Here is a 24,702-nt window from a genome sequence, read left to right as displayed (position 1 = left end):
ACACAACTGAGCGACTTTCACTTTCACTTTCATCCCAGTTTTACAGATGAGGAAACTGAGGCTTAGAGAGGAAAATCAGTGACCCTCCTCAAAGCCATCCAGCTCAACCAAGATTGCAGACCATATGTGTTTGAGCCCATTCCCCCTTTCCCAACGCTCCAGCTGGGACCCTGGATTCAAGAGACTCACATGCATGACGTCTGTGCTCTTGTTGAAAATCTTCATATAGGGCTTCAAAATCTCGAAGTGGAAGGCAGGTGTCAGCAGGCGACGGTGGCTGCTCCACTTGTCACCAGCACTCAGCAGGAGCCCATCCCCTAGCAGAGACAGCCATGAGGAATAAGCAAAAGAACCTTTCCCTGGGCCCCCAAGATCATCCCCTTCACTCACAGTTACTCACCCAGCCAGGGTTTCAGAAAGCTGTAGAAAAACACATCCTTGGGTATGATGGTGGCTGACATAAGAAATAGAACATCAGAAGCCATGGTGGATGGGGGGAAGAAATAACTTTGGGGGGGGGGGCTGGAGGCACCCAGGAAGGGGTCTGAATTTCTCCTCCAAGCCCAGCATAGCAGGAATGGGGCCAAAAGTAGAGGAAGCTGGGAGGAGGTAGGAGTTGGGGGTTGAGGGGGAGGGGGACCAGACCAGGCTGCAGCACAGAGTGGACCCCATCGACACAACGCGATGTGCTTAGACACACCCCAGCGTGACACAGCATGTCCCAGCACACCTTGACATGGCTCCTACGTGGTCCAGCATGTCCTAAATCCCCAAGCACAGCACAGCCCTCTGCAAAATGCACTTTTAGGCAGCAAGGACACCATGCTTGCCCCCGCACTCTCTGACCTCTCCTGGAACATCTGACATGGTGGACCAACAGTGTTGATTTTCCACCACCCAAAACTGAAAAAAGACTTCAGCAACCAGAGAGCACTGGAGACTTTCCCAGCGTCACCCAGCAGGTCTCTGTCAATGCTGTTCATTCTCCTGCTCAACCTGGTCTGTCCAGGAGTGGGAAGGGGAGCAGGGGCCAGGGAAGAGGCTGGGAGGGAGTGTTCCTGGGAGAGATACCTGAGGCCTGGAGCAGAGGGGCAACGAAGTTAGGGTGAACAAGCCGCAGGATGGGGAAGAAGGGCCCCATCCACCAGAGGTGGACGTCGCAGAAGTAGTGGCCCAGCTCCTCCATTAGCCGCATGCCCTCCTCATTGCTCTGCGCCTGGGAACAGGTAGGGTTGAGGCCAGGCTTGGCAGGAGGCGTCAGAAGCTACACCCTCCCACTTCATCCCCCTACCCACCACACCCACTCACCGCCTTATCCACTTCTACCTGGACTGTTGATCTATACTCTCTCCATCTGAGTCAGCTTTTCTCTCTTGGCCTCTGTCTTTTTTCATGTCTCTCTGTGTGCCTTTCTCTGTCCCCTTATTCTCTTCATCTCTGTATTTTGACTGAGAGAGAGGGGGGACTGGTGGGGGAGAGAGAGAAAGAGGGCAGGGGCTAGAGGTGGGAGGAGATAATGGGTGGATGGATGGATAGATAGATAATCTACTTATCAATCATTAGATGATGGGTAGATAGATGGATGGATAGAAAGATGGATAAATGATAGATGGATAGGTACAGATAGATGGTAGGTGACAGATAGATAGATGACGGATGTATGGATAGATGGAGAATATATAGATAAATAAGCAGATATGACAGATGTGATAGGAAGTGCGTAGATGGATTGATAAATAGGTAGAAGATAGATATGTTTGTATCTATGTATATGTATTTTCTTTTGCTCCATTTTATGTCTCTGTGTGTCCTTCTCTCAGTCTCTCTCCCTCACTCTTTCTCTGTATCTCTCTTTTGCTGCCCCTATTTCTCAGTCCATCTCTCTGACTCCCCATTCCTGTTCCTCCTCATCTCCACACCTTCCCTGGCTCCCCACTGCTCTCAGAATCAATCCTCTGCCCCTACCTGATCCTGATCTCAAAGCCCTTGTCTCCCTATTCTCCTCTCCACCTTTTCTCTGCCTCTCACCTGCATCAATCTAGCTGCCCTGAACCCCTCTCTATGGCTCAAAACCCAGGTGCTCACTCTTTCACTTACAGGCCTTTGAGTGCACTAGTCCTCTCCATGGAATATACTTTCACTTTTTTTTCTTAAAAAAATGCCTATTAATTGTTCCAGACCCACTTCCAACAATTCTTCCTCCAAGAAGTCCTTCAGCCTGCCCCAGTAGCAAAAGCCCCACTTCCTCTCTGGGCTCCCCCAGCCTGTGTCTCTCCCTCAGACCCACCCAGACCACACAGGATCAGGGATATCTCTAATCCTGTGTGACCAAGATTGGAGGGTCCACCACAGCAGAGCCCAGAGCTCAGTCTCTGCAAGGATCCCCAAGCAATGTTCAGAACACCAGAATGGGGTTGGCAAATAAATGAAAGAGGAGGGGAAAAAAGACTACCAAAGGTGTCCAAGAGCAGGAGAGGCCCTGGGACCTGCAGGAAGTGAACAGAAGTTTGCCAGTGAGGGGCTCACTGCCCTCAGAAACTGCCATGGCACCCACTACCACCTGTCTCAGGCAGACACCTGTGGTGTTGGTGACAGATCAGGCAATGTCATGGTGGCAAAAAATGATGAGGAAGATGATGGAGCCCAGCCAGATTGTAAGTCCCTGGGAGCCAGTGAGTAAAGTGGAGTGAAGTCCCTCAAGCCCTGCACTGTTAGGAAGACCTGCAAGCAAGGCAATGGCCATCACTCCCCCAGAAGAAGCCGCTGCAGTGAACAGTGTGTAGGAACCTGCACAGATGGAGGGAATCTCTGCTTCCCATGCTTCTTCGTGCCAGAGATGGGAGGGACTCGGAGGCTCGCCAAGTCCCAAGGGGGCATCCCAGGGCAAGGGAGATGACATTCTCTGCCTACAGGGAGGATGACCTTAGCTCAAAGAAACCATTTTTCTCATCCTGGGAGTGGTGCCAGCCCCAGGGGTGGACACATGAGAAGACCCCTATGGAGGTGGTTTGTCAGTAGCAGGGTGGACTCAGGACTTCTCCCTGGGTTTTGAGTCCACATTCTTTCATGTTCTGGCCCATCCACATAGCCTCAAATTGCTTCCATGGTTAAGGGTCTACAGTCCTGGGACTTTCCAGCCCTGGTTGACCCCAAGGGACACAGGTTAACTCTGTCCATCAATCAAGACAGCCCCTCTCACCTCTGAACCCCTTCTGCTGATGAGGCTTTATGCACAGTACATCCTCTCTGTCTGCTAGCTAGCTAGCTACTGGGTTGGCCAAGAAGTGTGTTCAGGTTTTCCATAACATCTTACAGAAGACTTGAACGAACTTTTTGGCCAACCAAATATCTATCTAGATATAGGTACCTATCTGGTACATCCTGTCCATTATTTCCCACAGTACATCCTAGCTATCTATCTCTTTCCTGAACCTATGGACACTCCCATTCTGCTACTATTGCTCTTTAGTCTCTCAGTGGTGTCCAATTCTTTATAATCCCATTTGGTGGACTATAGCCCACCAGACTCCTCTCTCCATAGAATTTTCCAGGCAAGAATGCTAGAGTGGGTTGTCATTTCCTTCTCCAGGTGATCTTCCCAACCAAAGATCTTCCCAAGAAGCAGGGATAGAACCTGATTCTTGGACATTCCCATAAATCATGCCAATTACAAATGAAGAAACTGAAGCCATACCCCCCAAAAGAAGAAGAAGGGGGGTTGCTTTCTGGTGAGGCGCCCTTCCCAGTCCCTCAGGACACCCCATCCAAGCCCCCACGTGCTCCAGGTAGGTGAACATAAGTCATTTTTACCTTTGTGACTGCTCCTTGCTCACTGGGGACTTCCCAGGTGGCACTGGTGGTAAAGAATCTACTTACAAATGCAGGAGACACAGGTCCAATCCCTAGGTCTGGAAAATCCCACTCAAGCATGCTTTCCTGGAGAATCCCATGGACAGAGAAGCTTGATGGACTATAGTCCATGGGGTTGCAAAGAGTTGGACATGACTGAATGACTGAGAACACACACTCTTTGCTCTCTAAGGACCCTGAGGCATTTGATAAGTTCAGCTCAGAGAGGGAGAGAAACTTAGCCAAAGTCACACAGCAGGAGATATTGGAGGAGAAAAGCATGATTAAGACCAGCCTCCACAGCCAAGCCCTTGGATGGGAGTCAGAAGGGTAACTTTAGGGCTCTCTGAGAACATTCCAAGTGAGAGGGCAACAGGCAGGAAGGCCAGGGGTCTCCAAATGGAGGAAATAGGCTGCAAGTGTCAGACATTTTTCTCTCCTTAAGCGGCAGGAGGAAACAAACTAGCAATAATTTTTTCCTTCTCTATAGAAATTTAAAAGGAGGTTTCTCTTAAAATACTGTGTTACCATAATGACACCTGGTTTCACCTGAAGGTAACTATTCTCAAACCTTGAGTTAACCAATGCACTCTCCTTATGGAAATGTTTGTCTTAAGCTGTGTTAATATACTATACATTTACCCCAGATTCTGTCTTCAAGTCAGTTCCACCTAATGGCTCAGAACTTACTTGACAAACCATTATGTTATACTCAGACATTGTTCCCCTAATCTATGTGAAAGAAACTATTTGTACGGTAATCTACCCTTCTACAAGATTCAGGTCAATCAGGATGACTCGTCTGGTGCCAAGATTATCCCAAAATACATTTTATGGGTGAGAGACCTGGTGCCATTCTGAGTTTTAAGACATTCCTTTCTTTCATTAACAGACTGCTAGTAACTATATATAACATCCAGCTAAAAACTAGCATGGAGGTATTGTTTCTGTTCCCTTCTGATGTCTATGTCAGAAGCTCTCTCTGTCTCCTTTATACTTTAATAAAACTTTGTTACACAAAAGCTTTGAACAATCAAGCCTCATCTCTGGCCCAGGATTGAATTCTTCTTCTCTGGGGGCCAAGAATCCTGGCGTCTTTTCATGATTCAGCAACAACCTTTCACAAGCCCTGTAATCGCAGGCAAACTTGACTATGTGCTTGGCACATACTGTTCTGTGAGATGCTGGTCTCGGGGAGGAGGAGAGAGGAGCTGGACACCTGTGCCTTTGGCCTTGGATGAGAAAGGAAAGTGACGGCAAGTTGCCCAGGCCTCCACCACAGTATTACCAAACATTTATCAAACAGGCTGGGCCACTGTATATCATGTTTGTCCCCAGAGCAAACATCTAGGGTGAGAGATGGATAATAAATAAGTAACTGGACAATTAACTATTTAATCATAAACAGGTCCAAGTCCATAAAACTGTGCTCATTTCACATTCTAGCAAGGTAATACTCAAAATCCTTTAAGATAGGCTTCAACAATACACGAACCAGGAACTTCCAAATGTACAAGCTGGATTTAGAAAAGGAAGAGAAACCAGAGATCAAATTGCCAACATCAGCGGGATCATAGAAAAAAGCAACAGGATTCCAGAAAAACATCTACTGCTGCTTCTACACTAAAGCCTTTGACTGTGTGGATCTCAGCTAACTGTATAAAATTCTTAAAGATATGGAAATACCAGACCACTTTACCTGTTTCCTGAGAAACCTGTGTGCAGGTCAAGAAGCAACAGTTAGAACCAGACATGAACAGAAGACTGGTTCAAAACTGGGAAAGGAGTACAACAAGGCTATATATTATCACCCTGAGTTTTTAACTTACACGTAGAGTACATTACAAGAAATGCCAGGCTGAATGAATCACAAGCTGGAATCAAGACTGCCTGGAGAAATATCAATAACCCAGATATGCAGAGGATACTATCCTAATGGCAGAAAACAAAGAGGAATTAAAGAGCCTCTTGATGAGGGCGAAAGAGGAGAGTGAAAAAATTGGCTTAAAACTCAACATTCAAAAAATTAAGATCATGAATTCTGGTCCCATCTCTTCATCGCAAAGAGATGTGGAAAAAATGGAAACAGTTTTCTTGGGCTCCAAAATCACTGCAGATGATGACTGCAGCCATAAAAGTGAAAGATACTTGCTCCTTGGAAGAAAAGCTATGACAAACCTAGAAAGCATATTAAAAAGCAGAGACATCACTTTGCCAACAATGATCCATATAGTCAAAGATATGGTTTTTCCAGTAGTCACGTACAGATGTGAGAGTTGGACCATAAAGAAGGTTGAGTGCCAAAGAACTGACACTTTTGAACTGTCATGTTGAAGATTTTTGAGAGCCCTTTGAACTACAAGGAGATCAAACCGGTCAATTCTGAAGGAAATCAACCCTGAATGTTCGTTGGAAGGACTGATGCTGAAATTTTGAAGCTCCAATACTTTGGCCACCTGATACGAAGAGCTGGCTCATTGGAAAAGACCCTGATGCTGGGAAAGATTGAAGGCAGAAGGAGAAGGGGATGTCAGAGGATGAGATGACATCATCGACTAAATGGACATGAGTTTGAGCAAACCTTGAGATGATGAAGGACAGGGCAGCCTGCTGTGCTGCAGTCCGTGGGGTTGCAAAGAACAGACGTGACTTAGAGATTGAACAACAGCAACAAATGAGCAAAGTCAGAGATCAGAATCTGGGGGAGTCAAAGGAAGCGTAGAGAAGATAGTTATACTTGAGCCAAAAATGGAAGGATAAGGAGGAATCCAGGGGGTAAACACAGGAAAGGGAGTGCTTCCTGCAGCACAAGCAAGAACCCTGCAGTGGGAAGAGCTTGGTTCACCGAAGAGATAAAGCAGAAGCTCAGAGTGACCAAGGCTAAGGAGAACGGCGGGTGCCGGCCTGGAAACATTCAGTCTTTATCTTCAGAGCAATAGGTAGTCATTGAACAGTTTTCAGCCAGGAAACGGCATGACCTAAATGGAATTTCGGAAAAGTCTATCCAGGGCTAAAAAGAGAAAGAGGATGGAGGGGATGCCAGTGGCAATAAGGAGACCAGAGAGTAGGCTTGGCAAGGATTCCTGGAGAAAAGTGATGGTGGGTGGGGCCATGGGTGATGGGAGATGCAGAGAGGGGACAGACTGGGGACAGATTGTGGAGGCAGCACATTAGTACTGGGTGCATAGGTGAGGGAAACGGGCAGGATCAGGGGCCCCAAAGAATGGGATGTGGACAACTAGAAAGATGCACTAGACCGAGGGCAGAGGCAGGACTGGGGAGAGGGCCACGAGTTCAGATTCTGACCGAAGAATGAGGTGTTTATGAGACCCTCCCCCTTCACATGAGAAGGGGAAGAAGGAGCTGGATGACTTGGGGTCAGGAGAGATGTGAACTTAAAATTCACTTACAGAGGAAACTGATGGCCCCCTTACGAGCTGGAGGCCTAGGTGAGGAAATGTCCTCAGAAGCAGAAGAAGGAGAAAGGGTTAGAATGCTGGGGGCAGAGGGCTCCTCACATGGAAAGATGGAGCATTGGAGGGTTTAGCTCTTATTCAAAGAGTCACGAAGGAAAGCCCAATTGGCCAGACACTGCAGGCCAAGTACAAAGGATTAGAATCTAAGCTAAAGGTGTCCAAGGCAGTAGGATGGAAAGGAAGCCATTGGACTGGGGTGTAGAAGGCACTGGAAATCCTGGCAGGATGGGAGATGAAGAAAACAGAAGTTCAAAGGAAGAGGAGTTGTGATCAGAGAATGCAATCCTCAGATCAATGATTTTGGAGGTGGCGCCCTTACGGGTGATGACAGAATCCTAAGTGTGATTGTGGCAAAAAGGGGCTGACTCAACACAGCAGAAAGGCCTCTGAGGATAAGACTAGGAAGGTGGGCCAGAAGCCTCCTTCCAGGAAGTTTGACCATTAGAGCAGAGTGATTCTGAAAAAGAGAGTGGTCCACTTTTATCCAAGTTGGGCAACAGGGCTCACTGATGCATCTTGGGAGTGGAAGACAAGATAGGTAAAGGAAGGTGCCTGAGGAAAGTGAGAAGGGGAGACAGTCCACACATTCCTCTGACCCCATGGGGGGAAGATGGGGTGGGGGTCATAGTTAATTCCTACTGGGACGCAGAAGCCCACAGAGGAGTAGACACTGGCCCAAGGCCCAGCTGGAACAGATCCTGGGCAGTGGTTCCGAGGAGGCCTCAAGACCAGCTGTACAGTCTGTGGGGACACCACGGGGCCCAGCTCTCGGCAGCCCACCCTGAGAGCCCCTCAAATGTGCACAAACATGGGGAAGACAAGCAGGAACATGACCCAAAACAGGCTTGGAGTGAGGACGGCATTGGGGAACAAGAAAGGCACTGGGGGGACTTCCCCGATGGCCCCGTAGCTAAGACTCCATGTTCCCTGTGCAGAAGGCCCAGGTTCGATCCTTGGTCGGGGAACCAGATCCTGCATTCTGCAATTAAAGCTCCCACATACAGCAAAGGTTGAAGATCCTGCATGCCGCAACTAAGATCCAGTGAGTGAAATAAGTAAATTAAAAAAAGAAGAAGAAGAAGGAAGGCATTGGAGCATAGGATGGACAGAGAAGAGAGGACTGGACCCAGTGGGTGGGAGGTGAAGCAAGAGGTTTCCCTTGCCACCACAGACCCCAGCCTAATCCCAGACTCCCAGCTCTCCGAGCCCCATTCCTGACCCTCAGGAAGTCTATCCACCCTGATCCCTCAGACCTATCCTGCTGCCCACACTCACCAGGCCGAGGTGACCCCAAAACCAGCTCCGTCTGGGGGGCTGTGGGAAACATCGGAGGCGACAGCAGTTGTCATAGAAGGCATAGATCCAGGCCAGGACGCGGGCCAGGATCCAGGAGGCCCCGACTAGCAGCAGCAGCAGCCACGGGGAGGCTGCCACCGCCCCGAGTCCCAGCCAGGACAGGCTCAGCTCCAGCATCCTGTGGTCAGATGGGGAGCAGGGTGAATCCTGAGGATGAAGGAAGAGACAGTGATGGTGAGCTGTGAGGCAGAGACGGATAGAGGGAGAGGAGCAAGGGAGTGAGGGGCAAGGGACGGGCAAGAAGGGCTCAGAGACAGACAGACAGGGACTGGGAAAGGGGAGGGAGAAGCGGAAATTCAGAGGAAGAGGGAGAGAGAAAGAGAGACAGAGAAAAAGAAAGAATGAAAGAAAAAGGAAAGGAAAGAAAGGGGAGGGAAATGAAAGCAAGAGAGAAAAGAGAAAAAGAAAAAGACAGATGAAGAAAGGAATTCGTGGAAGGTTGCCAGGAGCTCCAGTTGCGAGGAAAGCACCATCCCCGGTGGGGGAAGGAGAGGATGTGCGGCTCTCTCTCTGGACCACCCTGTCTAGCACAGCACCCACTTCCTACCCCAGGCCAGAACCCTCGGCCCCAGCAACACCAGCCCGGCACCTTCGGTCAGGAGCAGCTTGTCCCACACAACTTCCTCCGTCCTCCTTCTGGGAGGTCTCTCTCCCTCTGGCCCAACCTCTGAATCACAGGGAGCCTGGGCTTGGCTGACGGTCCCTGCGTGCCTCCTCCCCAAGCTGGCATCCGGCCCAAGACTTCAAACCGGAGGTGTGTGGCCAGAGAGACCAGCTCAGGGTCACATGGCACAAACCCTGAACTCTCAGGACTCAGCACCTCCCGCATGGGTTTGTTGGAGTGCGAGCAAAGGTGACTCTGGGCCTCCAAGTTTACAACTGCCCTTGCCCTTCCAAGGCTAGGGTGTGGCACTCAAAGCATGAATGTTCAGGTGCCAGGTGAGCAGGGCCTGGCCCAGCCTTGTCCCTAAACATCTCTGCAGCTCCTCTCCATGCATGTGCCAGGAGGGCATCGTGCATCATTTTTCAGCACAGAATCAGGAAGCTCAGAGATCTGAAGCCTCTGCCCTTTAGGGCACAGGATCCTGGCAGGAGTTCAAGTCCTTCTTCCCAACAGCCCAGGGTGTGTATTGAGCCATGACTGTGGCAAGCAGGAACAGAGAATCCAGCCTGACTGGGAATTACCCACTTTAGATTCAGAGGAAAAAGGATTCAGTCGAAGAGAGCATCTGGGAGCATGAGGTGTAAGGCTTGCGAGGCACTCGTAGAGAGCAGGGTTCACACAGGGGAAGGCAGAGCAGGGAGATCCCGAGTGGGGAGCCTCACTCTCACTGTGGTTTGTGCCCACTTTCTCTGGGCTTCCCTGGTGGCTCAGACGGTAAAGAATCTGCCTGCAGTGCAGGAGACCCAGGTTATTTGCCTGGTTCGGGAAGATCCCCTGGAGGAGGACATGGCAACCCACTCCACTATTCTTGCCTGGAAAATCCCATGGACCGAGGAGCCTGGCGGGCTACAGTCCTGGGGTTACAGAGTCAGACATGACTGAGTGACTAACCCTTTCACTTTCTCTGGGTTCAGCCTTCCCTTCTGGGACATGGGATGTAAGTGTTACAGGGGACACAAATTCTTCCAGATCCCATTCCCAAATTTCCCTGTAAAGTGGTCTCAGCCCCCCATGAGCTCTCCTCATGGTCAGGCTAAAAGATGAGGGTGGGTTTGAAGGATGCAGCTGCTGAATGAAAGAAGCTCAGACATTCTTCCTGCATCTCAGAAAGCTGGAGAGATGCCCAAATTTCTTCCCCCACCTCTGCTACCCCCTAATTCTTCCGGGTCTACCTGATCCGGCTTCGGGTGGCTTCAGGAGGCTTCATCCAGCATCAGGTGCCTGGTCCTTGTTGTTGTTTAGTCACTAAGTCAACTCTTTGCAGCCCCATGGACTATGTAGCCAGCCAGGCCCTTCTGTCCATGGGATTCTCCAGGCAACGATACTGGAATGGGTTGCCATCCTCCAGGGGATCTTCCCAGTGCAGGGATCAAACATGCCATCTCCTACATTGGCAGGCAGATTCTTTACCACTGAGCCACCTGGGAAGCCTGGAGCCTCCAGCAAGTTTGGGTGCACTGTCCTAGACTCTTCTTCTCTGCTGAGGTGGATCCAGCGACTGACAATTCCATCCAGAAAAGAGCCAGGAGCAGGGTGGGAGCAGGTGAGAAGCAGCAGGGCTAGCCAGAGAGGAGTGGGGAGAAGCCGGAAGAAAGAAGAGGAAACAGGGGTCCAGAGAGGTCCAATAACTCTCTCCAGCCACACAGAGAAGTAATTCAACAAGACAGTGAATCTTGGTATATATTCAGAACTCATCAACTGTTTAGGGAAGAAAGGGACCTTTATAGCTACAAACTGTAAAACCTGGCCAGCCAAAATGGGGTCCTCAGACCAGCAGTGCTGGCAATAGCAGCAACATCTAGGAAATGCAGAACTTTGGGCTCTAACACACCAAGGTGATGGCTGCAAACTTTCTGCCATTGTCCCCAGTGAGAGGAGGAATTATTTTGTCTTCTCCTGGAATCAGGCCTGACACTGTTTAACTAACATTGTGCGGTCAGGTGGTACCATGCCAGTGATGGGCCTTAGACTGGTTTGGCAGCTTAAATTTACAAGTTTTTTTATGCATATAATTTTATTTATTTATTATTTTTGGCTGCACTGGGTCTTCATTGCTGCATGGGCTGCATCGGCTTTTCTCTTGTGGCTCCCAGGCTCTAGAGCAAAGGCTCATAGTCATGATGCAGGGGCTTCGTTGCTCCGCAGCATGTGGGATCTTTCCAGACCAGGGATCAAACCTGTGTCTACTACATTGGCAGGCAGATTCTTTACCACTGAGCCACCAGGGAAGCCCTACGTGCTGTTCTTGAAACACAGTCCCCTGGAACTCAGTCACCATGCGATAGAGAAGCCCAAGCCAGGTGGAGAAGCTCTGATCAGCATCCTTGGATTATCTCCCAGCCGACAGTCAGTGTCACCTGCCGGCCACAAGAGGGAGCCATCTGTACGGTCCAACCCGCTGAGCCTCCAGATGATCACAGCCTTGGGTGACATCACAGGGTTCCCAGTTGACATGCAGAATCATAAGAGAAAACAAAGTAGCCATTGTTTTAAGCCACGAAGGTTTGGGGGCTGATTTCAAAGAACGACATAATGCCATCTGCAGCAACATGGCTGGAGCTAGAGACTGTCATATCGAGTGAAGTAAATCAGAGGACAAACGTCGCATGACATCCCTTACAAGTGGAATCTAAAAAGAGATGATACAAATGAGCCTACTTACAAAGCTGAAAGAGACTCCCAGACTTGTAGATAAATTTATGGTTGCTGGCGGGAGGGATCAGTGAGGATGGGGGGAGGGATGGTAAGGGAGTTTGGGGTGGACAGGTACACACTGCTGTATTTAAAAGTGAAGTGAAAGCGAAAGTCACTCAGTCATGCCCGACTCTTTGTGACCCCATGAATTATACAGTCCATGGAATTCTCCAAGCCAGAATGCCGGAGTGGGTAACCTTTCCCTTCTCCAGGGGATCTTCCCAACCCAGGGATCGAAACCAGGTCTCGCATTGCAGGTGGATTCTTTACCAGCTGAGTCACAAGATAGCTGGATTCTTTACCAGCTGAGCCACAGATAACCAAATGGACCTACAGGCAACTGCCCAGTGTTATGTGGAAGCCTGGATGGGAGCGGAGTTTTGGGGAGAATGGATACATGTAGATGCCTGACTGAATCCCTTAGCTGTCTGTCTGAAACTATCACAACATTGTTAATCAGCTACACTCCCAAAACAACATTTAAAAGTTATTGATTTAATTTAAAATAATCAGAAAAAAAGATTTTGCGAGTGTTCATTTCACAGTGACAGATCATTACTGTCGGACTGTACTTACCTAATCAGAATTTATGTGTTAACCAGATTCCAGGGATTCTTGTGCTTGTTAAAGTTTGAGAGTCACTGCTTTAAGAGACCTGGGTCAGGCTCTGCAATATATGTTAGGGAACTGTACCTCGTTTGTCTCTCGGTTTTTTTAATCTGTAAAATCAGGAGAAAAATCTGTCCTTGCCAGGCCTGGGTGGCTGTGGATTTACTGAGTGTCTACTATGTTCTAGAAACAATTCTAGAGGGTAGGTTGTAGCTATAAGCACAACAGACATTGTCTCTTCTGTCAAAGGACTCCTCTAAGGGGGAGAAGGGCGATGATCAGATAATGATCAAGAATTGCCAGACAGAAATAGGGACACGAGGGTTTCCCGGAGGAGCTGACCTTTGAGAGGGACCCAAATGAAGAGGGGAAGTGGACTGCATGGTTAAAAGGGCCCCACAGTCACAGAGTAGGCACAAGCAAGCCCGTCCTTGTCCTTTCAGCACCCACACTGTGAAGGCAGTTGCCAAACCCTTGGGGAAACCAGCTAAGGTGAAAATTTTGGTCCAGCATTCTCTCCAGAAGCCAGGATTAAAGACTGTTTCACTGTGTGGCCAAGAACTCAAAATCCAGCAGGCCTAGGGCCTACAGGAGGGGCAGGATCCGTAACCCGCTTCCTGGATCAGATGGTAGGAGAATAAAGGGACCCAGCCCAGGAGGACAGGAAGCCTCAGATGGGGACCTTCTGTTCTGTGCCTGAGACTGGAACGTCTCCAGTGGTTTCACATCAAAGAACATCTCAGCTGCCAAATCACACAAGCCTGGCTTACGGGATGTCCCCCAGCCAGTGTTGAAGAAAGGAGCCACTCTCCCTCTGTCCCTTTGCCAGGGGTCCTTCCACATCCACCCAGAGCCAGGCAGTGGGCAAGCCTGTGCCAGATCAGCTGTGGTGGTTGCTTGGAATCACCAGCCACTGGCACAGTCCATCACCCCTCTGAACCTCACTTTTCACATCTGTTAAATGGGTTGATAGAACCTCACAAGGAGTTGCAAGCATCCCATTAGACACAGGCAGAAAGAGTAGGAGAAAGTATGTTTCGAAACAGTTTGCAGGTGGCACAGTGATTAAGAATCCACCTCCCAATGCAGGAAACACAGAGGCATGTGTTCAATCCCTTGGTCGAGAAGATCTCCTGGAGAAGAAAAGAGCAACCCACTCTGGTATTCTTGCCTGGAGAATTTGGTGGACAGAGGAGCCTGGCAGACTATGGTCCATGGGGCTACTAAGAGTCAGACACAACTGAGCAACTGAGCACAGCACAAAGTGAGATTATAAACAAAGCCTGTGAATGTGTATGTGTGCACGTGTTTGTATATGCGATGAAAAAGTCCAGAAGAATCCACACAACACAGTGGAACTGAGAGAAGTAAATTGGAGTCTCGAATGCATTTTTCGCCCACATTGAACTGCTAGAATGTTTATCACTAAAACACAATTTTAAAAAGAAATACGGATTTAGCACAGTGAAAGGCACATAGCTAGCCACACAAAACAGATGAAGAGTTTTTATTTGTTGTCATAATAAAGACACACCTCTCAAGAACCAGCCTGGAGTCTCTCTAGAACAAGCCTGCAGGCTGCCTGCTGGCTGGCGTTTCACCTCTCTTCCCTCAGATATTCAGTTCAGTTCAGTTCAGTCACTCAGTCGTGTCCGACTCTTTGTGACCCCATGAATCGCAGCACGCCAGGCCTCCCTGTCCATTACCAACTCCCGGAGTTCACTCAGACTCACGCCCATTGAGTCAGTGGTGCCATCCAGCCATCTCATCCTCTGTCGTCCCCTTCTCCTCCTGCCCCCAATCCCGCCCAGCATCAAAGTCTTTTCCAATGAGTCAACTCTTCACATGAGGTGGCCAAAGTACTGGAGCTTCAGCTTTAGCATCAGTCCTTCCAAAGAAATCCCAGGGTTGATCTCCTTCAGAATGGACTGGTTGGATATCCTTGCAGTCCAAGGGACGCTCAAGAGTCTTCTCCAACACCACAGTTCACAAGCATCAGTTCTTCGGCGCTCAGCCTTCTTCACAGTCCAACTCTCACATCCATACATGACCACTGGAAAAACCATAGCCTTGACTAGACGGACCTTAGTCGGCAAAGTAATGTCTCTGCTTTTGAATATACTATCTAGGTTGGTCATAACTTTCCTTCCAAGGAGTAAGCGTCTTTTAATTTCATGGCTGCAGTCACCATCTGCAGTGATTTTGGAGCCCAAAAAAATAAAGTCTGACACTGTTTCTACTGTTTCCCCTTCTATTTGCCATGAAGTGATGGGACCGGATGCCATGATCTTCGTTTTCTGAATGTTGAGCTTTAAGCCAACTTTTTCACTCTCCTCTTTCAATTTCATCAAGAGGCTTTTTAGCTCCTCTTCACTTTCTGCCATAAGGGTGGTGTCATCTGCTTATCTGACGTTATTGATATTTCTCCCAGCAATCTTGATTCCACCTTGTGTTTCTTCCAGTCCAGCGTTTCTCATGATGTACTCTGCATAGAAGTTAAATAAGCAGGGTGACAATATACAGCCTTGACATCCTCCTTTTCCTATTTGGAACCAGTCTGTTGTTCCATGTCCAGTTCTAACTGTTGCTTCCTGACCTGCATACAGATTTCTCAAGAGGCAGGTCAGGTGGTCTGGTATTCCCATCTCTTTCAGAATTTTCCACAGTTTCTTGTGATCCACACAGTCAAAGGCTTTGGCATAGTCAATAAAGCAGAAATAGATGTTTTTCTGGAACTCTCTTGCTTTTTCCATGATCCAGCGGATGTTGGCAATTTGATCTCTGGTTCCTCTGCTTTTTCTAAAACCAGCTTGAACATCAGGGAGTTCATGGTTCATGTACTGCTGAAGTCTGGCTTGGAGAATTTTGAGCATTACCTTACTAGCATGTGAGATGAGTGCAATTGTGCGGTAGTTTGAGCATTCTTTGGCATTGCCTTTCGTTGAGATTCGAGTGAAAACTGACCTTTTCCAGTCCTGTGGCCACTGCTGAGTTTTCCAAATTTGCTGGCATATTGAGTGCAGCACTTTCACAGCATCATCTTTCAGGATTTGAAACAGCTCAATTGGAATGCCATCACCTCCACTAGCTTTGTTCATAGTGATGCTTTCTAAGGCCCACTTGACTTCACATTCCAGGATGTCTGGCTCTAGGTGAGTGATCACACCGTCATGAAGCTCTTTTTTGTACAGTTCTTCTGTGTATTCTTGTCCCCTCTTCTTAATATCTTCTGCTTCTGTTAGGTACATACCATTTCTATCCTTTATTGAGCCCATCTTTGCATGAAATGTTCCCTTGGTATCTCTAATTTTCTTGAAGAGATCTCTAGTCTTTCTCATTCTGTTGTTTTCCTCTATTTCTTTGCATTGATCGCTGAAGAAGGCTTTCTTATCTCTTCTTGCTATTCTTTGGAACTCTGCATTCAGATACTTATATCTTTCCTTTTCTCCTTTGCTTTTTTTTTCTCCTTTGCTTTTTGCTTCTCTTCTTTTCACAGCTATTTGTAAGGCCTTCTCAGAAAGCCATTTTGATTTTTGCATATCTTTACAAAACTGCATATATTGAAATGCAAAAAATAGTTATGTGTGCACAAATGTGTACCTTTAAAATGCTCTTATATGCAGTTTTGTAAAACAAAAAAGAAATCACACCATACTGCGGGGCTGGTGGTTGGGGAGCAGGAACAGAGTGAAAATGTTTCCCATGTAATACGTGGAGAGAAAGGAAGGGGGAGAAAGAGAGAAGGAGAGAGGAAATAAATAATAAAGTGCTTCCAACAATGTTCCTTGACACACAGTCAGCACCAAGCATGGTGTTTGCCATTATTCTTCTTATTTTATGACAGAATGAGGACATGAACACAAGGCAAGAGCTTTGGGTCCCTCCAGCACACACATCAGTAACCTACCGGCTGTTTACCAGCCTCACCCCATTTATTCCCTGAGCCCTTATCAAGGAGGAGACTCCCAGAGGGGAGAAAGCCCTGGACTTGGGGTCAGACAGCCCATGGTGAGTGCCCACCTTTGCCTGATCTCCAGCTGTGTGACCTTGAACAAGTGACTTTCCTTCTCCTTCTTGGTAAGAAGAGGCGTAAGATTAGGTCTACAGACGGTAAAGACTCCACCTGCAGTGAGGGAGATCTGGCTTCCATTCCTGGATCAGGAAGATCCCCTGTTGAAGGGAATGGCAACCCACTCCAGTATACTTGCCTGGAGAATCCCAAGGACAGAAGAGCCTGGTGGGCTACAGTCCATGGGGTCTCAAAGAGTCGGACATGACTGAGCAAATAACACTCGCATGAGAATTAGGGAAGTAAACCCATATATGTTTCTTAGTTTGGGTTCTCCAGAATTTAACGCTGATGTAAAGATTCAAGTGAAAATACCTTATTCGGAAGTGACCTTGAGACAAAAATTCAACTGTAAGTTGTTTCTTTGGGAGGTGATTCTAGAAAATGCCAGTAAGACAATGGGGAGGTGAGACAGAGAAGAGAAGGCAGCAGGTAAAGGATGCTTTATCAGGGAAGCTTACTCTATGAGTACCTGGAGCTCAGTCCCTTTGGGAGACAGCAGAGAACATGTACCCCCACCCCCCCAGGCCTTACTTAGGGCTGCTTCCAAAGGCATTATTTCTCCAGAATGTCCTGCCTGAGGGAAGTTTGAACAGCAGCTCCTGCGATAAGCCCAGCCTGATGTGAACAGTTGCAGTCATTCAGTGAGTGCAATTCTCCTCTTTGCTCTTCCCAACACACCCACCCACACACATGCACACATGGATGCATGCACCCACCATCTCACACAGCACACAATCACACACTGTGCACACATTTTGACTCTTACACACTTACACACCCTCACATACTTGCACACAGTCACATGGATGCTCACATATTCACTCAAATGCACCCTAACATACCAAGTCACAGACGACCTCGCGTGCACTCACGCTCACACGTTAAACTAGTGGAGACCAGACGCTTTAGAGCCTGTTGTTCCCGAATCGTCCAGCTGAGGGAGCCTCCGACGCACTCAGGAGAGGAAAGATTTAAAAGCAATCAGTGACAGCACCCCCGCAGAAGGCAATGGCACCCCACTCCAGTACTCTTGCCTGGAAAATCCCATGGACAGAGGAGCCTGGTAGGCTGCAGTCCATGGGGTCGCTAAGAGTCGAACACGACTGAGCGACTTCACTTTCGCTTTTCACTTTCATGCATTGGAGAAGGCAATGGCAACCCACTCCAGTGTTCTTGCCTGGAGAATCCCAGGGACGGGAGCCTGGTGGGCTGCCGTCTAGGGGTCGCACAGAGTCAGACACGACTGAAGTGACTTAGCAGCAGCAGCAGTTACAGCACCAGGCCTTAAGAATCACACACACGGGTGCACCTGCGTCTCGGGGACCTTGTCTCTTTCCCCTCCTCCTTGTCTTTCATTCACCACCCACAGCCCTTAGCGGAAAGTCAATCTGCATTAATTACAAGGATGATGATCCTGTAAAATCCACACGATCAGGGAGAACGAAGCAGCAGAGAGGGGCAGCCATGCGCGCAAGCCCACCACTAGGAGGGGGCAGAGCCGGGGTTTGAACCCACACCTCTTGCCTCCCAAGGTCAAGTTATTTTTGCCAGTGGAGGACAAGGTGGCAAGGGAAAGGGCGGGGCGAAAGATGCCGTTGAGATATTTAGGGAATGGTATGCTCCTGGAGACCCTCAGCCTGAACAAGGATGTGGAAGACGGAGCATCATCAAAGCCGAGTGGTACTTGTAGGTCCCGGAATCGAAAGTTCCCCACTTAGACCTCCTGTAGCCTCTGACACGGGATTCCGAGCGACGACCCCACTTTACGCCACCTGAGGGCGCCCCAGGATAGGCTTCCCAGGTTTGCCTCCGCTCCTCCACGCCCCCAACCCCTCCCTATTCCCTAGCACACTCCTTTCCGGGCAAAGAGGGGCTAGAGACCCCGCCAGGACAAGGAGCCCGAAGCAGAGGGTAGAAAATGACTCCAGGCCTCCTCTAAGGTCCCAAGGACATCGTTGTATGATTCGGGGTGAGTCATTTCATTCTGGGGAACTCAAGTTTCCACCTCCGTGAAACGAGACGGTGCGTGTGTGCTCAGTTGCTAAGTCGCCTGAGACTCTTGTGACCCCATGGATTATAGCCCGCCAGGCTCCTCTGTCCATGGAATTTCCCAGGCAAGAATACTGTAGGGGGTTGCTGTTTCCTCCTCTAGGGGAATCTTTCCGACTCAGGGATCCAACCCTTGTCTCCTGCTTGGCAGGCAGATTCCTTACCCCTGAGCCACCTAGGAAGCCCCAAAAGAGATAATAACAGCACCCTTGAGAATTAAGTGAAAATATCTGGGAGGGGCACACAAGAAGTATTCAATCGATTTATACCTCATTATTAATTTGGAGACACCAGGGGCTTGGTCCTTGAGCCCCTCCTTCGTGTACTCACAAGCTCGCCAGTGTGTAGATGTGCAGACACAGGCACACACACACAGCAAGGGATCCCTCCTGGCCCTGAGGCTTTTTAAACATCCAAACACTGAGCCTCCCCAGATGTACATCACCAGCCCTGGACTCGTCCAGATTAAGAACCCATCTGCCCAACTGGCCAGGTTGACTTCTCCAACTACCCCGGCCCAAACAAACATGCTGATCTCAAACCACCTCCCGCTTCCCCGCTCCAAAAAAAAAAAAAACACTCCATTTGGGATTCTCCATCTCAGTTGGTAGCATTTCCATCTTTCCAGGTGCTCAGACCCAAACCTGGTCTTCCCTCATAGCTCAGTTGGTAAAGAATCCACCTGCAATGCAGGAATCCACCTTCAATGCAGGAGACCCGGGTTCGATCCCTGGGTCTGGAAGATCCCCTGGAGAAGGAAATGGCAACCCACTCCAGTATTCTTGCCTGGAAAATTCCATGGACAGAGGAGCCTGGCAGGCTACAATGCATGGGGTCACAAAGAGTCGGACGCAACTTGGCAACTAAACCACCACAGACCCAAACCTGGTGTTGGCCCATCCTCCCAAACCTCACATTCCATTTATCTGCAGACCTGCCAGTATGACCATCATGAAACAGTCATTTCTCATCATAATCCAACTGCCACTCGTCTCCTGTACAGCCCCCAGCTTGGGCAGAGCCACCATCATCTCACCACCCCCCCACAACCAATCTGATTTCCCTCATCCCATCCTCGCCACAGTCTCTATTCAACATAGCAACCCACGACTGTCAAATAACATTTTTTAAATATTTGTTTATTTATTTGGCTGCTCCGGGTCTTAGTTGCAGCACGTGGAATCTTCAAACTTCTGTTTTGTGGCATGCGGAATCGCTAGGTGCAACCTGTGAACTCTTCGTTGTGGCACATGCTATCTAGTTCCCTGACCAGGGATTAAACCCATGTCCCTGCATTAGGAGCATGGAGTAGTCTTAGCCACTAGACCACCATGGAAGTCCCTGTAAGACAAATCTTGTCCCTCTTTTGCTCAGAACCCTCCATGGCTCCCGATTTCTGTCACAGTGAAATTCATAATCCATCCAGTGACCTCCAAGGCTGTGTGAATTTACTTATTTATTTGCTTGTTTATCATCTGTCATCTGTTTCCCCCACTACCAACCAGCACCAGAATGTCAGTGATGCAAGGATTCAAACACTCCGTGGCTCACAGCAGATGCTCAAAAAACTATGTGATGAGTCAACGTGATCACTGTAGTCACTGTCCTCGTCCCACCTCTAAGGACGTCGTGCAGTAGTAAAGAATCTGCCTGCCAGTGCAGGAGGCACAAGAGACTTGGGTTCAATCCCTGGGTCAGGAAGATCCCCTGGAGTAGGAAATGGCAACCTGCTCCAGTATTCTTGCCTGGAGAATTCCATGGACAGAGGAGTCTGGCAGGCTACAGTCCATGGGGTTCCAAAGAGTCAGACACAGCTGAAGCGACTTAGCACACACACACACCCTCTGCATAAAACCGTTACTGTGACATGACCCACCCTTCCTCCATTCCAGCCCCACTCCCCAGATCCAGCCACCCTAGCCCCTTTGTGAGTTCCATGAGCACACCACACTCTCTCACCCCAGGACATTTGCAGATGCTGTTCCTGCTTCCTGGAAAGCACTTCACTCCCTTCTCAACACTCAACTTCTACTCCAGGTTCAGCATCAGAGTAGCTCTCCTTGAGCCAGCCTCCATCCCCTGCTACGCTTGCCCAGAACCAAAGCCTCTCTTTCGCAGCACTTGTCACAGGTTGCAAATACATTTACCCATGGAATTATTTGTCCAACACATGTCCCCCATCCTCCTGAGGGCAGGGATTTGCCTGCTCTCATGCTCCCAGCCCAGGGCCATTGGACACTTGCTAAGCAGTATGTTGAAATAAGGGGCTTCCCAGGTGGCACTAATGGTAAAGAACCCATCTGCCAATGCAGGGGACAAAAGGGATTTGATCCCTGGTTTGGGAAGATCCCCTGGAGGAGGGCATGGCAATCCACTCATTATTCTTGTCCAGAGAATCCCGTGGACAGAGGAGCCTGGCGGGCTACAGTCCATAGGGTCGCAAAGAGCTGGACACCACTGAAGAGACTTAGCACACACGCAAATGTTGAAATAAACGAATGCACAAACTGTCCCCAAAAGCCCAAGTTTATGTCAGAGGACAAACGTCTTCCCAGCCTCCTAGCCCACAACTTCCCAGCTGTCCAGGACCCCTCATTTCCTTGCTGGAATCCAGGTGTGAGGATCTGATCTGGCTAGGGAGTGAGTGATGGGAGCTGTCTGCACCCTTTGCTTATATTCTACAAAATTCAGGACACTCGCCAAAGGGGTTTTGAGCAAGGGAAGAAGGAAGGGGCTTGAGAGGAAGAGTCTGGGCTTACAAGTCAACAACAAACATCCTGGGCTTGAGAGGGAGAGTCTGGGTTTACAGCAAACATCCTGGGCTTGAGAGGGAGAGTCTGGGCTTACAAGTCAACAACAAACATCCTGGGCCCTGGGATGCAGCCTCGGGAGTTCATCCATGTGAGCTGTGGGCCTCAAGAAAGTGATGTTCAGGGTTCTGATCTCAGGCTCCAGTTTTCACGTCTTCAATTTAAAAGCCGCCGAGATCTGAGGTAGACTGGGCTTGTACCCTAGAGGCCTAAGGTATCTATCCTTGGTCCTCAGAAGGTTCAGTTGGTGGGGCCTGAACATCGGAATCAGAGAGATGCTGGGGCAGGGCCTGAGCCCGAGGGAACGTGGCCAATCCTGGTCCCTCAAACAAGAGGGCGAAAACTGGCACTCAAGGGGGGCGGGATCTCGACCTCGAGGGGCGGGATCAGACCCTCCAGAGGCGGAGCCTTGCCTTGAGTGGGTGTGACCTGCACCATCAGGCTGTTTAACGGTCCTCCAGGAGCAGAGCCTTCCGGGGGGCGTGGTCTATGCCCTCCTGCTCTTGGGGGCGGGGCCTGGGCCCTCGGGGGCGGGGCCTGGGCCCTCGGGGGCGGGACCTAGGCCTCTCTGGGCGGGGCTTGGGCCCCCGGGATCCGCAGGGGCGCGCCTTCAGGGGCGCGCCGACCTTCAGGCCCGCGGAGGCAGAGGCTCCACCTTGAGCCAGATGCCGTTCTCCGTGCGCAGAATGAGCTCGGGCTTCCTCCGCACCTTGCGCGTTCGGTCCACGCTCAGGCGGAAGCGCAGTAGCGTCAGCGCCACAGCCACGCGCATCTCAGCCATGGCGAAGCTCTGTCCGATGCAGTTCCTGGTGGACGGAGGACAGGGGGCTCAGGCTCAGCCGCTGTGTGAGCGGGGTCCCTGGGATGGGGTGAAATGACCTCCCCCTCGGAGCCTCGGTTTCCTGGGTAGCTCAGACGGTAAAGAATCTGCCTGCAATGTGGGAGACCTATGTTTGATCCCTGGGTTAGGAAGTTCCCCTGGAGGAGGGCATAGCAACCTACTCCAGTATTCTTGCCTGGAGAATCCCATGAACAGAGGAGCCTGGCACGCTACAGTGCATGGGGTCGCAGAGAGTTGGACATGACCGAACGACTAACACACACTGGGAGCCTCAACTCCCGGACAAAGGCATCATAGAGCCATTAAGAGCACATGAGCCCAGAACTCAGGGCTTGGCATAGAGTAAGTATCTGATACCCTGGATGATATCGTAGGGTCTGATTTGGGGGCTTCCTGATGTATTGAGGGCACGAAAAGGGTACCAGGTTGGTGGACAGGACACCCCCAGTGGTTTCTGCTCCTAACGGGCACATCCCTGACCTTCCACTGGCCTCGATGTTCCTCCTACACTTCACTTGGATTGGGGGAAATAAAAATTACCTTGGTCCTGCAGAAAAGGGCACGTAAGCCAATGGGGAGCGCTGCTGTGGGTTGTCCGGATCAAAGCGATAGGGGTTGTACACCTAGGCAGAAGCAGATTGGGGGTGAGTTCTGACTGTCCCAGCATGGTTCCCTCTCTCAGCCTCTGGGGACCAGACCAGCTGGACTAAGAGGTCCAGCCACACCTGCCTCCTTTCCATTTCCACCACAGGACCCTTGCACTGGCAGCTTCCTCCACATGGGACACAGTTTTCCCTGCTCCTCACACTTTAAAGTGTGAACATTTTCAGTTTTAGCTCACCCATCTCTTCTTTAGTAAGGACTTTCCTCACTGTGTGAGCTAAACTGCTCTCCCCGACTCAGGTCAGTTTTTGTTTCCTTTGTGTATGTATCACAGTTCAAAATGATCCTATTTATTTGCTTATTTTCCTCCTCCTCACTTCACTGTCTGCTCTGTGAAAGCAAAGACAGAGTGCCCCAGAGCACCCTCAGTGTCCCATACACAGTAGATGCTCAATAAAGATATGTTGGGGTTTCCCTGGTAGTCTTGGACTCCAAAATTACTGCAGATGGTGACTGCAGCCTTGAGATTAAAAGGTGCTTGCTCCTTGGAAGAAAAGCTATGACCAACCTAGACTATGAAAAAGCAGAGATAATTACTTCACCAACAAAGGTCCATCTAGTCAAAGCTATGGTTTTTCCAGTACTCATGTATGGATGTGAGACTTGGACCATAAAGAAAGCTGAGCACTGAAGAACTGATGCTTTTCAACTGTGGTGTTGGAGAAAACTCTTGAGAGTCCCTTGGACTGCAAGGAGATCCAACCAATCAGTCCTAAAGGAAATTAATCCTGAATATTCATTCGAAGGACTGATGCTGAAGCTCCAATACTTTGGCCACCTGATGCAAAGAGCTGACTCATAGAAAAGACCCCGATGCTGAGAAAGTTTAAAGGCAGGAGGAGAAGGGGACGACAGAGGATGAGATGGTTGAATGGCATCACCGACTGGATAGACATGAGTTTGAGTAAGCTCCAGGAGTTGGTGATGGACAGGGAAGCCTGGTGTGCTGCAGCCCATGGGGTCACCAAAAGTCAGGCACAACTGAGTGACTGAACTGAACCCTGGCAGTCCAGTGGTTAGGACTCTGCACTTCCACTGCAGGGAGCATGGGTTCAATCCCTGATCAGGAAACTCCCACATGCCACACAGTGCAGTTCAGTTCAGTCACTCAGTCGAGTCCGACTCTTTGCGACCCCATGAATCGCAGCACGCCAGGCCTCCCTGTCCATCACCATCTCCCAGAGTTCACTCAGACTCATGTCCATCGAGTCCGTGATGCCATCCAGCCATCCCATCCTCAGTCATCCCCTTCTCCTACTGCCCCTAATCCCTCCCAGCATCAAAGTCTTTTCCAATGAGTCAGCTCTTCGCATGAGGTGGCCAAAGTACTGGAGTTTCAGCTTTAGCATCATTCCCTCCAAAGAAATCCCAGGGCTGATCTCCTTCAGAATGGACTGGTTGGATCTCCTTGCAGTCCAAGGGACTCTCAAGAGTCTTCTCCAACACCACAGTTCAAAAGCATCAATTCTTCGGTGCTCAGCTTTCTTCACAGTCCAACTCTCACATCCATACATGACCACAGGAAAAACCATAGCCTTGAACAGACGGACCTTAGTCAGCAAAGTAATGTCCCTGCTTTTGAATATGCTGTCTAGGTTGGTCATAGCTTTTCTTCCAAG

The 24,702-nt window shown here is 49.6% G+C and overlaps 2 protein-coding genes across 5 annotated transcripts in view; both read right to left on the bottom strand.

Annotated features, from left to right (window-relative positions):
• Nucleotides 1–9,437, bottom strand: part of LOC120864163 (cytochrome P450 4F6-like) — a 41,973-nt gene extending 32,536 nt beyond the window's left edge. Inside the window, exons 1-5 of one of the 4 annotated variants that reach the window (XM_040241008.1) lie at nt 9,271–9,437; nt 8,601–8,828; nt 1,072–1,216; nt 401–454; nt 190–317 (exon numbers count right to left, since the gene is read on the bottom strand). In XM_040241008.1, the coding sequence (XP_040096942.1) occupies nt 190–317; nt 401–454; nt 1,072–1,216; nt 8,601–8,798 (525 nt within the window). In that variant the 5' untranslated portion in view covers nt 8,799–8,828; nt 9,271–9,437. Of the gene's footprint in view, nt 1–189; nt 318–400; nt 455–1,071; nt 1,217–8,600; nt 8,909–9,228 lie in introns of those variants that run through there. The other 3 variants (XM_040241011.1, XM_040241009.1, XM_040241012.1) reach the window with 3 other exon arrangements.
• An 11,840-nt stretch (nt 9,438–21,277) lies between these two features.
• LOC120864160 (cytochrome P450 4F22) overlaps nt 21,278–24,702 on the bottom strand; it is a 39,373-nt gene continuing 35,948 nt past the window's right edge. The window contains exons 12-13 of the mRNA XM_040241004.1: nt 22,961–23,043; nt 21,278–22,385 (exon numbers count right to left, since the gene is read on the bottom strand). Of these exons, the coding sequence (XP_040096938.1) occupies nt 22,208–22,385; nt 22,961–23,043 (261 nt within the window). The 3' untranslated portion in view covers nt 21,278–22,207. The remainder of the gene's footprint in view (nt 22,386–22,960; nt 23,044–24,702) is intronic.

Source organism: Oryx dammah, unplaced genomic scaffold, assembly GCF_014754425.2.
Source record: "Oryx dammah isolate SB20612 unplaced genomic scaffold, SCBI_Odam_1.1 HiC_scaffold_5, whole genome shotgun sequence".
NCBI classification, from domain to species: Eukaryota; Metazoa; Chordata; class Mammalia; order Artiodactyla; family Bovidae; genus Oryx; species Oryx dammah.
This window is presented reverse-complemented; position numbering and strand designations above follow the sequence as displayed.